Here is a 17959-nt window from a genome sequence, read left to right as displayed (position 1 = left end):
ATGTAGTGACATTTATCAGCCCTGTCTAGCGCTGGACAGTAGTCGTGGTGAGTGCTTATCTACCACAGGGTCTTTCCAGGCCCTGTGCTTGTCTACCCAGCATCTTCAAGGGTGGCTGCTGAGCTACTCTCATTAACCAGACAAGGCTAGGAGCAGCCTTCCTTATGTTCTTTGATGTTGGAGAAACTAGTGGCTGCCCCAGCCTGTAGGTTACCCGTCCTGAGAAACGTGTATGGCAGAGCCCTTGGATGTGTGCTTTACAGCTGTAGTGTGTGGGCTGGGACAACAACAGAATGTAGTAGGAATGGAGCTCCTTCCTCAGTCTGTTCTAGGGCTCTGCTTGCTGAGTTTGACCAGATTACTAAGTGTCACTTTTCCTCATGACGGGGAGGCAGTAGTTAACCATGACCTTAAGGTCTTGCCCAGGGAACATGGAATGGCCCACTGAGTGTGTGAAGGGAGGCTGGCTTCCAATATGGACTTCTCACTCAACCTACCCGTGTTGTCTAAATGTCTAAAATCTGCATCTGCTCCCCTCCTTCCCAGGAGAAGGAAAAAGCACACGAAGGAGCCAGGCCCATGCGTGCCATCTTCCTGGCCGATGGCAACGTCTTCACTACTGGCTTTAGCCGCATGAGTGAGCGGCAGTTGGCGCTCTGGAACCCGGTAGGCCCCTTCCCAGTTTTCCCTTGTTCTGAGCAGGGCTTTGGGCTGACAGGGTCTTGGGTTCTCAGTATGGGTTTTTTTTGTGGGGGTGGGGATTGTTTTTTGTTTGTTTTGTTTTGTTTTTATTGAGACAGGGTTTCGCTGTGTGTGGCCCTAACTGATCTGGAACTAATTCTGTAGTCCAGGCTGGTCTTGAACTCAGAGTTCTCTGCCTCCCAAGTGCTAGGATTGAAGGGTGTACCACCACTGCTTGGCCTCAGTGTGATTTTTAAGATCCTGCTGCTTTAATTTAGCAGGAGGTTCTCATGCTTAATGGAGCATGGGTAAATGCACTTTAGAGATGCACTCATGAAGTTCCCAAGTTTGACTTGAAGACTGCACACAGTCCTGTGTAGGGAAGTGTTTAGAACTGCCCTAAGTGTGTACACACCCTGAGCCTCCTGTAGAGTGGCTGTGACTGTGGAAAGAGTGTCCACAGTGACAGTGCTCCTGCCACCTGCTGGGCTGGGCTGTTTCTGTTTAACTTTTCTCAGTACGTGTATTCTATACAGCACGTGCTGGCTGGAGAGATGGCTCGGGGGCAAGAGCGTTTGTAGATTGCGGCACCTATGACACTTAGGCTCACAACTCCAGTTCCAGGGAATCTGGTGTCCTCTTCTGGCCTCAGCAGGCAGCTGCACTCATGCATAGCCGTTGGAGGCAGGGGTTGCCACATAGCCCTGGGTAGCCTGGAACTTGCTAGGTATACCAGGTTGGCCTTTTAAAACAAAAATCTTTTTTCTTTTTTTTTTTTGGTTTTTCAAGACAGAGCTTCTGGAACTCACTCTGTAGACCAAGTTGGCCTTGAACTCACAGAGATCTACCTGCCTCTGCCTCCCAAGTGCTGGGATTAAAGGCGTGCGCCCCTTCCATGCAGCCAAAAATATTTATTATAAAGGAAAAGAGCTGCAAAGCAGAAAGGCTTTTTTGTCTGTGTTGTGGAGCCGTGCTAATGTTTGCCTTGATTGTACATGATGCACATGTGCAGTCATACATACAGTCAGCATAGTTGTCAGTGAGTTTGGTCCCTGGTGTTTGCATGGATAAGGATATACCCATGTTGTTCAGACTCTAGATTCTGCTAGGAAAATGGGTTATATTAAAGAACGTATAATAAGGTTATGAGAATTTGTCTTTTAAACACGTACCTACATGTGTGTATTAAATATGTCCCTATGCATGTATATTTTAAACATGTGTTTATACATGTCTATATGTTGTTTATGGACTCATTTTCAGAAAAACATGCAGGAACCGATTGCTCTTCATGAGATGGACACTAGCAATGGGGTGCTGCTGCCTTTCTACGACCCAGATACCAGTATCATTTACTTGTGTGGAAAGGTAAACAGGAGCCCTATGTCTGATATGACATCAACCCTAGAAGAGACAGGGTTAAATGTTTTTAAACTGACGTGTGTGTTTGTGTGTGTGTGTGTAGTTGGGAGCTTCTTGTTCATTCCTGACTGCTGACACGAAATGATCACACAGAAACTATATTATTTGCAATACTGTTTGATCAATAGCTTAAGCATATTGCTACCTAGCGCTTATATCTTGAATTAATCCATTTCTATTCATCTGTGTATCACCACGTGGCTGTGGCTTACTGGCAAGGTTCCAGTGCATCTGTCCCTGGCAGCAGCTACATGGCTTCTCCCTGACTCTGCCTACTCTCTCTCTATATATCTTTTCCAACCTAGCTATCTTCTGTTAAGCCATTGACCCAAAGCAGCTTCTTTATTCATTAACCAATGGTATACAGAGGGGAATCCCACAGTGTGTGTATGTGTGTGTGTGTACGTGTGTACACATGCATGCATGTCCTCTTTTAGACCAGGTTGCAGTCATTGGTCACACTGACATAACTATCATTTATTCTTAGCCTAGAGAACACCTGCCTCAAGTAGCGTACCAAAAGATAGCTGACCACTATAAACAAGATGACCGTGGGGTTTTACACACTGCAAGGAGAACCTTTGGTGCTATCCAGGTTTCTTTTAGAGAGACTCCGTTGTTGCCCTGGCCAGGGAGTGAATGCACAGACAGGTGGTTGTGCTCTCAGCCGCCTCCTCTGCTTGCTTAACTTTGAAGTTGGTGCTTGGGGCAGTTGTGTGGACCAGTAACATTTTTGCCCTGACCCTGACCTGCTTTCTGGGCCCAGAATAGAGGCAGAGGAGCCTTCTAAAGGATATGTTAGAAAACTCTAAGTAGGAAGGACTTAATCTTGGTGGGGAAACAACTGTTTTATATTTCAGGCAAATGTTTTTGGAGAAAGCAGTGGTCAGCTACTGAAGTTAGATTCCCTTGAATTCTGGGGTGGTAAGGGTTTTCACCCTGTTAAGCAAAACGTTTCTTGTCTCTGCTTTTTGTAGGGTGACAGTAGTATCCGCTATTTTGAAATCACGGACGAATCCCCGTATGTCCACTACCTCAACACATTCAGCAGCAAGGAACCTCAACGAGGGATGGGCTACATGTCTAAGCGGGGACTTGATGTCAACAAATGTGAGATTGCTAGGTAAAGAATCTAACCCAAAGTGTCCAGTGTTCATGACAGAAGAGACCAACTCCAAGACTGCCTTGGATGTATTTGGAGCTGATTGTAGCATGTGACCTTGTAAATTGGAATGGAGCAAAGCAGTTATACCACTCGGTTCCATGTTTCACATGCTCACTTCCTTCGTTCTGAGTTGTGGGTAGTGTTTCCTGATGGGCAAGTGGGTAAAAAGCCTTGTGCCTTCATCTCCCAAGTGCTAGAGTTCCAGACCTACACCGTCATGTTTGGCTTCTTTTTCTTTTTTAAAAGTTACAGTACGCTGGGTGGTGGTGGTTCACACTTTTAATTCCAGCACTTGGGAGACAGAATCAAGTGGATCTCTGAATTTGAGGCCAGCCTGGTCTACAGAGCAAGTTACAGGGCAGCCAGGGCTACGCAGAGAAACCCTGCCTTTAAAAAAAAAAAAAAAAGTATATGGTGCAATTGGTAAAACTCTGGCCTTTTGAGTGTAAATTAAATGTAGGTCTCCAGGACCTTGGTTAATGCACTATGGTGCACACCTGTAATCCCAGTGATAATGAGATGGAAGGTGGAGAAAATAGCCCCGGAAGCTCTAGAGTCAGTGTTCCAGGCCTCAAACGAAAGGTGGAAGGCAGGGCCGGCAGAATTTCTTAGTAGGTAAAGACACTGGCCACATGGACCTGAGAGCCAGAGTGTGATCCTAAGAACCCTATAAAAGTGGAAGAAGGGAACTGACTCCATAGTTGTCCTCAGACCTGCACATGTGTGCTGTGGCATGTACACCTATATACTAACACACACAGAAATAATAATGAATTATAAAAATTATAAGAAGGTGGGAAAGAGCCTGCAGACCAGCACCGGCAGTTGTCCCCGAGCTCCACACGTGTGCCATGTGTGCAGAAACACAAGACACACACATGAAAACCCAAAGAAAAAAGTGCTGTTTCTGTGTCGCATGTTGGGTAAGTCCTCGTGCTGACAGAACACTCAGCAGGGGACACAGCGAGTCGCCGTGACGTGGCACTGTCGCAGCCATCTTTCACAGACCTCTCACTCGCCGTCTCCAGCTGCAGGGATGCCCTGAGTCTGTTTCTCCTCTGTAACGGAGGTCTGGAACAGCAGATGAGGTAGTCTGTGGCGTGTGTTCAGATCCAGGGACACTGCGGAAGTAGTCTTGAGCTGTCCACCCTCTGCCACTTTGTTTTTATTTCTCTTCTGAAGGTTCTTCAAGCTTCATGAGAGAAAGTGTGAACCTATCATCATGACTGTCCCCAGGAAGGTGAGTGTATGCTATCTGCACGTCTGCCTGCCGCTCAAGGAGTTCAGAAGGTAGTGTCAGCTCCCCTGGAACGTTGAGTGCCACATGGGTGCTGGCAATCAGACCTAGGTCCTCTGCAAGAACAGCAAATGCTATAAGCCCTGAGCCACTGAGCCACCTTCATAGTTAGGGTTTCTGTTGCCTTGATAAAACATCATGACCATAAACAGCTTGGAGAAGAAAGCGTTTCTTTACAACTCCTGGGTCACAGTCTAGCCTGACAGCAGCCATGGAGGAGCACTGCTTGCTGGTTTGCTCTCGTGGCTTGCTCAGTCTGCTTTATTACAGCCCTCAGGACCACCTGCCCAGGGGTGGCTCCATTCACAGTGAATTGTGCCCCCCCCCATTAATCATCAATCAAGGAAATGCACTATAGGCTTGTCCACCAGTCAGCCTATGACATTTTCTCATTTGAGGTTCTGTCTTTCAAAATGACATAAAACTAGCCAGTCTACCATCTCTCCAGCTCCACGTACCCAGTTTTTAAGTAACTTATGTTTCAAAAAAAACTCAGATCAGTGTGATGGTACATGCTGGTAATCCTGCTACCCAGATTATAGGAGAATAAGTAAAGAGTGGGGACATACAGCCTGAGGTAGAACGCTTGCCCTGCATGCATGCGCACAGGACTTAGTCCTCAGCACTACAGAAAGACGAACAGTTCAGGAGCCTTTCTCGCTTACCAAGTGTTGTCCAAATACCTGTTGCAGTCTGACCTCTTCCAAGATGACCTGTACCCTGACACGGCAGGGCCAGAAGCTGCGCTGGAAGCAGAGGAGTGGTTTGAGGGGAAGAATGCAGACCCGATCCTCATCTCCTTGAAGCATGGGTACATTCCAGGCAAGAACAGGGATCTCAAGGTGGTCAAGAAGAACATTCTGGACAGCAAGCCAGCTGCAAATAAGAAGTGTGATCTCATCAGCGCTCCCAAGAAGACCACAGACACAACCAGTGTGGTAAGGAGTGTGTACTTGGGGCTGGACTTGGCATGTCCTCTGGAAAGCTCCGTGCTGCAGAGCAGTGTCCAGGGACTAGGTGACTGTGGTTTCCCGACTAGCCAGCACTGGCTTTCTATTGCCTACTGTGCTGTCTGAGAGTGGACAGGATCCCTGCAGGGTTTTCTTCATCCCTTTCTCCAGTAAAGCATCATGGGGTTCAGGGTTGCAGGAGCCAAGAAGTGAGTGTTCCATGAGAAGGAACTGGTACCCGTGGGTACTGCAGTGGCTCTGGGGTAGCCATAAGGACTACCACCTACCCACCACCTACCACCAGAGGGCACTGCCACCACAGGAAAGGATAGGTATCTGTCCAGGAACAGGGAAGAGCATAGGAAACCGCATGGACCAGAGTGCCTGAAGAAGCTAGTGCTTTGGGCCTTGACCAAGAAGTCGGCATCTGGACTTGGTGCCCTAAGGTTTCCACTGAATAAGCTCGAGAGAGAGAGAAAATAGGGCTTCCTCAGAAGACCTAGCAGGAGGGAGCCCTCTGTGGCTGAAGGAGAGTCTCCCAGAACAAATGGGGACTGCTCCTAACAACCAGAGGCGTGAGTGGGCGGTAGGGCTTTGCCCAGCTAGGTGTGCAGGTGAGGACTAGGAGCCTCACTGAGCACTGCTTTTTCCGTGTGAACTCCTCTGTCTCAGGAGTATCCACATTTCTCGGAAAGACCTGGTGTCCTAGCTGTTCCCAGAGTAGGAGCTAGGTCTCCCACTCTGCCCTGTTAGACTTCATTAATGTTGTTGGTCACCTTCTTCTGTTTGTTTTCTTAGCAAAACGAAGCCAAATTGGATGAGATTTTGAAAGAGATCAAATCCATAAAAGACACAATCTGCAATCAAGACGAGCGCATTTCGAAGTTAGAGCAGCAGCTGGCAAAGATGGCGGTCTGAGGCCCGCCCACCTCCACAGTTGGCAGCTGCTCATTGGTGTGCTCCGAGGGCGGGCAGAAAGGGAGGCACTGCCATTTGGAGACATTCCATTTTGAATCTGTCAGCCAGCGATAGGCCACATTCCAGTAAGAACTCAATTCCTCTCCCAAATTTGCAAAAAAAAAAAAAAATGAAAGCCGAGCTTTTTATCAGGAAGCTTTTTGGTGTTTGACAGGCCCAGTGACGTTGAACTTTACTACATTTAAAATGCCAGATATTCTGAATTTTAGAAAACCCACCCGACCCAGTGTCCTGCCCACACACCTTTTGAGTGGGGCCAACACCACCTTTGCTCTGTGTATTTCTCCCTTTTTAATGTTGCCAAAACCAAAAGTAGCTTTTTTTCTTTGTACTTTGCTACTTTGCAGTATTTGTGTGGTTGGTTCTTTTGGTTTTTTCCCTTCTTTATTTGAAAGGGACAGCACTGTGTATGTTTATAAACTAAATGAAGATGAGAAGATTATTTTGTATAAAGTGTCACGGGAACAATCAGCGTAGCCACACAGTGCTGGCTCACTTGCAGCACAAATCCAGTCATCTAATGACTGTCCAGCAGGGAGACTTGAGAATTCACGTGGACCCACACACCACCCTCCACTCCGTTGAGTCTTCGATCAAACAGCTCTTGTCCTCTCCTAGGAGTGAGTGGTTGTACAGATGGAATTTAGCTTTTTGATGTTTCACATGATTATAATCCAACCCAAACTAGCATGTGTTTCTGCAGCTTTGATCTATGTAGGCTCTGCTGCTTCCATCCCCTCCAGCATTGTGGTTCCATTTCGGTCCATATTGGACAAGGGTGCCCAAGACAAGAGGATGCATGTGTTTTGAGGTGTTCTTGTCCAGTGAAGCAGCTTGCCTTGGCCCTTGGGCATGGTGTGGGGCTTGAACCCAGGAGCTGTGAGTGGAGCCTCTGCCTGGTGATCGTGTTTCCCACATCTTCTGTTCTCCCCCCCCCCCCCGCCCCACTCTGCTGCCTCTTGTCCCTGGAGCCCAACCACTTCTGTCTGCCCACTGCTTGTCAGGCATAATCAGTGTGCAGGATGTGACCTGAGGGCTCTTAAACATTGTGACTGAGGGAAAAGTCCAGAAGAAAGTAGAAAGGCGGTTGTAGAGATAGGCTGTAGCTCACCATGGGCAGGCACTGTCCTCAGTGCAACACAAATCAGGCTACTGTTCCCCAGCACTGACCACGACTGTGGAGCACTGCGTTCCCTGGACCTACAGAAGACAGGCTGAGCCTTACCTGCCTCCTGGGGCAGCTGGAACTTAGCTCCTCGTGTTGCATGTTTGTGAAAGCGGTTGATCAGATAGTGTCAGGGGATCATAGAAGGCAGGCCTTGGCATGTGTTCATACTGGTGTGGACAGAGTACTGGCTACAAGCAAATCCATAGGGATCAGGACAGGCAGAGTGTGGTGGCACATGCTTAGAATGTGTGGGCTGGCTGGGTAGCGTTGTAAGAAAGGTTCGCAGCCACCATACGGGCTTGCCAGCTCCGTAGCTCCAGGGCGTCTGCACCTTTGTGGGTTTGTGTGTCTGTCTTGTGTTTTAATGTTGACGTGGATACTGAGATGTGAAGAACTGGAGCAACTCACAGACACACAGCACGGACAGCAGTGTGCAGTGCTGGGCAAGCATCTTTGTTCCAGGATTTGGAAATGTGCTGGAGTCTAGTCAAATTAATTAAGTAGCAGTTGTTGGGGTTGGTGATGGAGCACCAGAGGGAATGTGGTTCAGAGAGAGGAAGAAGCGAGGAGAAGCCAGCGGCCACAGTGTGTGCCAGGCTCAGAGTAGGCACCCGATACGTGCTGGATCTTTCCCTGTCTTGTCGCTGTCTTCCTAAAGCCGTGACACCAGAGGACAGTGAACTGCTCCCAGATCCGCTCTTATAGAGTGGCCATAGTGTTCTGTCAAACCACTTGCTTCCATTTTCAAAGATAAAAGACATTGATTACAATTGTGTGCTGTGTTTCTTTCACACCTCACTCCTCTGCTGGACACAGGCATGCTACAGCATCTGGGCAACAGTGCTCTCTGAGTGTAAGTACTAGGAGTGGAGCTGGACCCTGTGCTCCAAGGAAGGGTGATCAGGAGGGCCTCAGCAGCTGGTGCTGTGGTTCAGATTCTCACAGACCTGCCTGGTAGATCCTGCCTCCAGCCTTGGCAGCCAGTGTGACCCGAAGCCAAGCTCATCTTCTCCTGTTTCTTCCCTGGATTAGGAAAGGATGGTAATCCCATGTGATTTGGAGGAGAGAAACACCCAAGCTGACCACTGGGCCTCTTGCAGGGACAACATGACCAGAATGGAGGTTGGAGGAACTGCTTCCTGGAATTTTGAGACAAGGCTAGACAAGTCATGTAGCCTAGGGTGACCTTAAGTTTTCTGAACTCAAATCTTCCTACCTCCGCCTTCCAAGTGCCTGGGATCACAGACGTGCTCCACCATGCCTGGTTCGTGAGGGCTTTGTGTATGTTCAACAAGCACTTTACCTACTGAGCCACACCCTCAGACCTGACTTTTCTTCTAGTGGTTTTGTTGTTTTATTGTTGTTGTTTAAGACAAGTTCTCAGAGTCAGGAGTAGGGGCACATACCTATAATCCCAGCACTCAAAACAGAAGCAAGGCCAGCCTGGTCTACATAGTGAGTTCCAGGACAGCTAGGGGTACATAGTAAGACCTTATCTTTAAAAGAAGATACTTCAGGCTGTCTTTAAACTTCTTGTATGCTAGATAGCCTTGGGCCTCTTGCCTCTCTGTAACCTGGGTAACTGGGATTTTTAGGAGAAGAGAACCCTTGCCTGTGTTCCAGCAGGTTAGCTATGTCTTCATTGTACCCTCCGACTTCTTCTTTTCTATTACTCCATCCCCGGTGACATTTCAGTATTTGTAGGGAAGAAGCCTCTGTGTTTACCTTTTCTTGGTGCTTATGAAGTGATGAGCAAGTAACAGGAAGCTCACCCCCACCCCCACCCCAGGTCCTTCCTCCTGAGCAGAGGGAGCAGCAACTGGTTTTCCACGAGCCTGGGAGGGGAAGTTGGCAGGTCTCTCTCTGGGGACCCCAGCTGTGGGGAGTGGCCTGGTGGTCTGTTTACGACTAGCCTGGTGTCTGGTTTTGGCCACCTTGATCCTCTGCCAGGAGACCTGACAGTTCTGTGTCGCTAACTCTCAGACAGACAGACAGACGTTGTCTGGAGAGAACTTACTTTTTAGGGTTACTTCCCCCCCTCTGCTTAGTGCTCTGTGTTGAGGAAAGCTTGCTGTTGTGTCTCGAGGACGCTGTTAACTTTAAGTGGCCCTGTCTCCTGCCAGCGCAGTATCTAATCCTGAAATTGTCACTGGCTCATGGACATGATTTTGTGATCAGTGGCACAGATTACATTTAGAATGGGATGTATTTGTTGCCCGGGGTAGACAGTAACCTCTAAAGAACACTGGAGAGGTGGGTCCTTTACTCCATCACTAGAGGTCACATGTGCACAATGACAGCACCTTTCTGGAAGGCAGGCAGTCCCACAGGCAAGTCCAGACTTCACATGCAGAGCTTTTACCCTCACTTCTCACCGGACACCAGTGGGACATAAAGACTTAAACGGTGAGAAGTGGCCCCACAGTCACTGGTCACATTCCTGTAATGTCCTGTGACTATTTAGTCATTTAAGAAGGATATTGAGTAAGAAACATTTTTTAAAAGGGGGGGGTGTAGTTGGGGCTGGAGAAAGAGCACAGCAGTTAGGAGTGTGTGTTTAGACACAAAAACATGGCTCCATTCCAGGCAATCTTGATGTCCTTGTCTGGCCTTTGAGAGCACCTGCACACGTGCTCACTGGTGCACAGACACACAAATACACATAAAAATAAATCTTATAAAAAAGTAGGATATAGTTGATTCTGATTTTTGCTTTTAATATACAATATTTATTGTATATGTACATAACTGACTGGATATGGCTGTACACACCTAAACCCCAGCACTCTGGAAGATTGAGAATTCAAGGCTAGCATGGTCTATAAACCAAGTTCCAGGGCTACACAGGTTTTTCAGACCCTGTCTTGAAAAAAACAAAGTGGAAGGGGAGAGAAAAGCAATAATAATGATAAAAGCTGGGGTGGGTTTTTTTGGTTTTTTTTTTTTTTTTTTTTTTTTGACTTGTTTGAGAAAAGAGCTCACTCTGTAGCCTTGGCTGGCACAGAACTCTTGTAGAGCAGGCTGACCCCGAACTCAGAGATTCACCTGCCTCTGCTTTCACAGGGCTAGGATTGAAGGTGTGTGCATACTTGGTGGTATTTGCATTTTTAAGTAATTAACAAAAACCCATAGGAAGACTATTTAATGAGAAGAATCATGAAATTCAAAGCCTAATGTCAGTAAACAATTGGAACATGCTGGGTCTGACAGCTGGCTCAGCAGCTGAGCATGTACTTCTCGGCGCCCACATCAGATAACTCACAACCAGGGATCCCACACCCACTTCTGGCCTCTCTGAGCACTTGTAATTTACTGCACACACATACAGAAAGATATCCATAATCAAACATAGAGTGTAGGTTATTCTAACTTGAGTATGCCTTACATTGTGGCTGCTTTTCCTGAGTGCTCGGAGATCTGAGTGGCATTAACTGTTTGCTATGAAACCTAAAGTACTGCTGCTGCCTTAGTGTTTATAAAACACCACAGCCAAACCTGCTTGGAGAGAAAAGGGTCTATTTCATCTTACACCTTGTAGTCAGTCATCCAGGAGTCAGGGTAGGAGCGGTAGTCAGTATTCCCTAGAACAGTGGTTTGCAGGCTATGCTCCAGCCACTCCAGCAAGGACTGTGTCGTGGGAGAAAGTCCAAGGACCCAGTAGTTGTTTGGTCCATGAGGCTGAATGTCTCAGCTGCTCTGCAGTTTACATCAGAGTCCTGAAGAGGCAGGCTCAATGCTAGTGAAGAAATGCCTCCGTTGCAAGATAGGTGAACGTGCCAGCGAGAATGAGGGCAAGCAGGCAGAATGTGAAAGCTCCCCTCCCCTGTGTCCTTTAGGCTGCCGTGAGAAACTGTAGCCCAGAAAGTGAGGTCATTACACCTCAGATGATGCGATCAAGAAAAGTCCTGTCTGGAAGTAGTCACAACTTTAATCCCAACACTCAGAAGATATAGGTAGGTGGATCGCTGTGAGTTTGAGGCCAGCCTGGTCTACAGAGAGAGTTCCAGGACAGTTAGGGCCACACAGGGAAACCCTGTCTTGAAAAAGAAAAGAAAAATCCCTCACAGGTGTGCAGCTACCAGGGTTTTCACTTAATTCCAGATGACTGTTGTTGAGAATCAGTTGCCAATCACAAACCCAGAGGCAGGAACTGATGTAGGTCATTGAAGAGTGCTTTCTTAGACATCCTAGGACCAACTGCCCAGGCATGGCACCACCCACAGGGGCTGGGCCCGGAAAATGCCCCCCATACCTGCTTACAGTTCAATCTTACATTTTCCCAACTGAGAGTTTCCCTTCCCAAAAAACTTGAACTTGTGTCAAGTTGACAAAACCAGCTGACTCCTTGTCAGCCTAGCACACAGACACCTCACTGTTCAGCTAGAACCTTGTCTTCCTCATTTGTCCCCAAGATGACACGTTAATATTAATGCTGTGATATAAAGCATTCCAACTTTAAAAAGTTCTGCATCCTTTAAAGACCCAAATGTTGCCAGGCAGTGGTGGCATGTGCCTTTAATCCCAGCACTCAGGAGGCAGGTGGATCTCTTGAGTTCAAGGCCAGCTTGGTCTACAAAGCAAGTTCCAGAACAGCTAGGACTGTTACACAGAGAGACCCTGTCTTGAAAAATGAAAAATAAATAATAAATAAATATTAAAATATTAAGTTTAGTCTCTAAAACTTACAAAGTTTAGCTGGAGATTAAGCCGAGGAGTTAAGAGCTCTTGTTTTAGCAGAGGAGCTGGAGTCAATTCCCAACATCCATGTGTTGGCTTACAATCATCTCCTAGCTCCAGTCCCTGGGGATTAAATGTCCTCTACTGACCTCTGTGGACACCACACTTACATGTGGTACACAACCATACATGTAGACAAAACACTCGTACACACAAAACAATGAAAAGTCTTTAAAAATTAGGGGGGAAAAGGCACTCAAAGTCTCTCTAGAACATCCAAAACCTCTAAAATTTCCAAAGTGTTTGTAAAATTCCAAAGTCTCTAAAACACTGTGGTTCCCTATAAGATAGAAACAAGTTAAAATACTTTTTTACTCCCATGAGGGTAGAACCAGAGCACAGTTGTGATGAAAGTGTAACGATGTAGAGTTCAATACTTGACTTCTGGGACCCACTCGTGATCCTCTGTGCTCCAGAGGACCCAGGCCCCTTTTCAGCTTCGTCCTCTGCAGCAGGCAAGAGCTTGTCTCGGCTGTGGCCAGCTCCAGCCCTCAGCTGCTGCTGCCCAGGGTGGTGATTCCACAGTACTGTCATCTCCAAGATGTCCGGGTCTACTGCAGCTGGGCTGCACCTCCAATAGTCTCTCCTAGGCTCTGCAGGGAGCCTGACCCTGCCACTTGGTGTCAAGCCTCCCCTGCTCTCCATGGCACATTCATGCTTCAAAACCAGTAACACCTTGGAAACTCTTACACGTTGCCAAGCTTGGCCAGCATGAGATGCAGCCTTGGCTACCTCTAGACCACAGACCATAGCTTCTGTGTGCTGACTTGAGGAAATAATCCAAATTTACAATCCTCAGTAGTGCTGGCCTCTTTCTAGTCATTGCTAATTTCTCAGTTCCAGATCACCAGCATCGATTGTCCCAGCAAAGCAGAGGTTTCACTTCAGTGGTGCTGGTCTCTCCTTACTCACATACTTGTTCTGCCCCAGCTCACTAGAACCACACATTCTTAAAGCTCGAGCTAGGGAGTGGCCCTAACAAGAGTGTTTAAGGGGCTCTCAGACTTCCCTCCGAAACTTCACAAGCCAGGGAAGCAAGTTTTCAAGGCACAGTTCTGGAGGGGACTTTCCCTCCTACACCCATGATAATTGGGTATGCAGCCAAGACCTTGGTGGATCTTCAGAGGACTGTCTCCCTCAACTGACCTGGAAAGGGCCCCTTTGGAGATCTGCAGTCTGTAGTGTGCCCTGCCTGGCACAGGTTCCAGCTGGTGCCTCGGGAAGGTTATAGGAGGTGTGTATTGCTCAGGCTATTCTTTAAAACTTTTTGGCCATTTTTGCAGTTCACGATGTCTTCAGCCTCCTCATTGCTGGGATTAAGGTGCGCATCCACATGCTTGGCTTTGCCCTGCACAGCACAGCATTGCTTCAGGTGGGGGAAGAAACTATCACCCACTTTCTGCTGCCTCTGAGGGAACACCTTACACTTCAGTCTCCAGTGTGGAAACAGCTTCAGGTGCTGCGCGTGCAGGCATTCAGAATCTGGGATTGAAAGCGAACACACAGCCAGCAGGGGTGACACACATCTTTAGTCCCAGGAGGCAGAGGCAGCTGGATCTCTGAGTTTAAGGTCAGCCCAGTCTACAGAACAAGTTCCAGAACAGCCAGGGCTGTGCAGAGAAATCATATCTTGAAACACACACACCCCCCCAAAAAAAAAGAAAAGAAAGTGAACACTCTGTACCCTGTTCCTGTTTGAGGAGGGAAGAGGAGGCAGTAGCCATTTCCCCTTCAGATGACTCAGACAAGCAAACCTGCAGGCCCCCTGGAGTGGAAGATGCTGGGAGTGGGAATTGATCCCTCCGCCAGCCAGAACTTTCAGAACAAAACAACACCTTCACTTCCAGGAGATGGAGAATTTTGGAAATACATAGACGGCGAAGACTATCCAACAGGCCTGGTTTTAATTTTTTAAAGATTATTTTTATTTTTAATTATTATTGTTATGGATGCTTTGCTTGCATGTATGTCTATGTATAATGGATTTGCCGGCCAGAAGAGTTCACTGGATCCCCTGAAACAAATTACAGACCATTGTGAGCTGCCATATGGGATCTAGGAACTGAACTCGGGTCATTGTAACCTGTGTTCAGCAAAGCCAAGAGGTGCTGGAGCTCAGCAATGGTCTAACCTGGGAACCAAAGAATGTTTGGTTCCTGCTGAAAGAAACACTATTTATCCCTCTCAAGTTTGTCTTATGTGCTCCTAAACACAATCAACATGGGGGAGACGTCCTGCCAGGAATCCTGTTTGCCCTCCTAAACAGTCATATTTTTCTTTCTGAAAGGTGACATTCTGGGGACAGTATGGGAGCATTTGAGCCTGGGGCTATTTCCCAGGCTAAGCAGAGTCCAGTCTTGGTGGCCATACTTAGGGAACTGATTTGGATCCCCTGACTCCACAGAAAGGTTGGGTTTAGCAGTGTATGCCTGGGGATAGGGATGGGGAGACAGGAGGGTCCCTGGTGCTTGCTGGTCGATCTAGCAGAATCCTTGAGATCCAGGTTCCGTGAGACTCTGTCTCCAAATAACTAAATAAGTTAAGATGGTGAAGTAATTGAGGAAGAAACTATTAGCACCTACGATGAGGAGGCTGGATGGTGGGAGCACCTACGATGAGGAAGACGGACGGCAGGAGCACCTGCGGTGAGGAAGACGGGTGACAGGAGCACCTGCAATGAGGAGAACGGATGGCAGGAGCAAAGCACCTACGATGAGGAGGACAGACGGCAGGAGCACCTGCAATGAGGAAGACAGCAGGAGCACCTGCAATGAGGAGAACGGATGGCAGGAGCAAAGCACCTACGATGAGGAGGACAGACGGCAGGAGCACCTGCGATGAGGAGGATGGACGGCAGGAGCACCTGCGATGAGGAGGATGGATGACAGGAGCACTTGCGATGAGGAGGATGGACAGCAAGAGCACCTGCTATGAGGAGGACAGACAGTGGGAGCATCTACAATGAGGAAGACAAACAGCAGGAGCACCTGCGATAAGGAGAATGGACGGACGGCGGGAGCACCTGTGATGAGGAGGATGGACAGCGAGAGTACATGCGATGATTAAGACGGACAGCAGGAGCACCTGCGATGAAGAGGATGGAAGGCGGGAGCACTTGTGATGAGGAGGACGGACAGCAAGAGCACCTGCTATGAGGAGGACGGACAGCGGGAGCACCTGCGATGAGGAGGATGGATGGCGGGAGCACCTGCGATGCGCTGGCAAACATGCAGGTGAAACACTCATAAGTTTTGTTTGTTTATTGTTTACTTTTGTTTTTTGAGACAGAGTTTCTCTGTGTAACAGCTCTGGCTGTCCTGGGACTCTTTGTAGACCAGGCTGGCCTTGAACTCACAGAGATCTGCCTACCTCTGCCTCCTGAATGCTAGGATTAAAGACATGTGCCACCACCACCCAGCTATAAAATTTTAAAAATAAAAAAAAAAATCTTTTGCAGTTCAGGTTGTACTGGGATGGACAGATTCAATCATGGCCCATCTACTTAATTCCAAGATTCCCTTATTAACTGGGTGTGTACCTGCCCGTTATGATCCTGGCCAGTTGAGGCTCGGACCAGTTTTGATCACCTGATGCTTCCTCCTTGTTTAATAAAGTCACTGGGTTTCGGTTTCCCCTCTGAACCCTCACTCAGAAATGACTGGCGCAAAGTGCAATGAAAGGTGCCTGGCAGACCCATGTGGCCATAGTGATGTCTGTCCCTAGAACTGTGTGTGCAGGAGCCTGGGGAGCCCTCCCCTCAAAAATCAGCTGAAACAAGGAAGACTGGGTTCAGGGCAGGGATGACTGTCCAGGAGACTGGGGTCAGGAGTCCCCCAAGCAGAAGCCAAAGTTTCACTTTTGAGATGGGACTGTGTCAGCAATGACCAGTAGCTAAGAGCGCATTCTGCCCAGCAGGCCCAGAGACAGACCTCAGTCCCCAGGCTTAGCTGAGCCCTGGACTCCAGCACCCATCAGCATTGTTCGTTGTGATTCCTGCTCCACACCTCAGGAGCTCACAACTTGTGAGGGGCTAGAAACATTGCATCCTCCCAGATCACAGTAGCTTGGGGTATGGGGAGGAGCTGAGACACAGGCTCTGATAGGCACTTTTTGTATCTACGCCAGCTTAGCCACCTGCCAGCAGATCACCCTGGGCAGGATCCTTGGATCCTCTGGACCTGACATTTCTCACCTTACAATGGGAGCAGCAATAGTACCTACCTGCGGGGCAACTATAATGATGGAAGAGCCCAGCACAGGGCCTGGGAACCTAAGCAGCAGCTATCCCCTAGTGCTAGGTACAGTGCGAAGACCAGGAGAAGCCACCATGAGCAAAACCAACATGACTTTTCCACTGTAGCTTCCAGGGAGACAGGCAAACATCAAGCAGGGGCGGGGCTGGGTGCTCTGAAATGGTGGGGGAGGGGTAGAGTGAACTTGGAGAGCCTGAAGAGGCACATGAGGTAGAGTATGGTGAGTCAGAAGCAGTTGCTGATTAAAAGAAAATAAAAAAGTACCCAAGGCAGAAGGAACACAAGCTGCAGGCCGCAGAGACAAATCTGGCCCTCCACCTATTCTTGTCAATAAAGTTTTATTGAAACAGAGTCCATATGTTTACATACCATAGCTGTTCTTATGACTTAACAGATCCACAAAACAGGGAAGACTTACTATCTGGTCCTTTCCAGAGGAAAGCTCTCTTGTGGGTAATGAGTTACCCTCTGGAAGTTCATTCTGTAATACCTGAAGAGGCTGCCACACCCTTCAGAGACTCCTCCGCAGAGATCTGGAAACCAACAGGATTGGTGCTATTTGTGGCCATGGAAAGGAGCCATGGTTGGTAGCTCTAAAAAGTGGTCAGACATGTAGGAAACTGACCCCATGGAGCCCAGAAAAAGAAAGAAGGCAAGAACTATGTCAGTATACAGGATGCTCATAAAGTCCTCGTTGCCTTCGCGAGCTCTGTTTCCTAATTATAAAGTAAACAGGGCCGAGGCTATAGCTCTGGGGCAGAGGTCTAGCGCACGCACACGAGGGCCGCGGTTGATTCAATAGTACCCAAAACGTAAAGGATGACAAAGGAACACGACATCATTATGAGCATTTAGAACTTTCTATAAAAAAGCAGAGAGTGGCAAAGGAGACGGTGCCCATACTGCTTCTCAGGGCCAGCCATGTGAGCTCAGAGCACCCACACATTTAAGCTTTGCTGACCACATGTGTCCATGCCATGCCTTTCCCTTGAAGGGCAGGACACGCTTTGTGGACACATGATAAGAGCATGGCGCCAGTGCCTGCATCTCACACAGACGTCAGTTTCCCCACAAATCCATCTCTTCCCTCCCCACCTCCCTCCCTCTCCTGTGTTTTGAAGTAGGGGCTCACTCTGTAGACCAGGCTGTTCTCAAACTCATAGGCATCCTCCTGTCTCTCTCCCTTTACAATGCTGGGATTAAAGGCATGCCTCACCAGGTCTGGCCCTGTTTGTTTATTTTTTGACGTAGAGCCTTGATCGCTATCTCCCCATAGTTCAAGCAGAGGGAATCCTCCTGTCTCGGCCC

At 48.2% G+C, this 17959-nt stretch overlaps 1 protein-coding gene across 2 annotated transcripts in view; it reads left to right on the top strand.

Moving 5' to 3' along the window:
* The window catches only part of Coro1c (coronin 1C), a 74084-nt gene extending 65653 nt beyond the window's left edge, over nt 1–8431 (top strand). For both annotated transcript variants that reach the window (XM_085680683.2, XM_085680688.2), the window contains exons 6-11: nt 547–666; nt 1945–2049; nt 3081–3226; nt 4451–4508; nt 5258–5503; nt 6314–8431. In XM_085680683.2, the coding sequence (XP_085536809.1) occupies nt 547–666; nt 1945–2049; nt 3081–3226; nt 4451–4508; nt 5258–5503; nt 6314–6433 (795 nt within the window). In that variant the 3' untranslated portion in view covers nt 6434–8431. The remainder of the gene's footprint in view (nt 1–546; nt 667–1944; nt 2050–3080; nt 3227–4450; nt 4509–5257; nt 5504–6313) is intronic.
* The last annotated feature ends 9528 nt before the right edge of the window (nt 8432–17959 follow it).

This window comes from Myodes glareolus, chromosome 2, assembly GCF_982192425.1.
Source record: "Myodes glareolus chromosome 2, mMyoGla1.1, whole genome shotgun sequence".
Lineage (NCBI taxonomy): Eukaryota > Metazoa > Chordata > Mammalia > Rodentia > Cricetidae > Myodes > Myodes glareolus.
The sequence above is the reverse complement of the archived record's forward strand: the minus strand, read 5'-3'. Positions and strand labels throughout refer to the sequence as shown.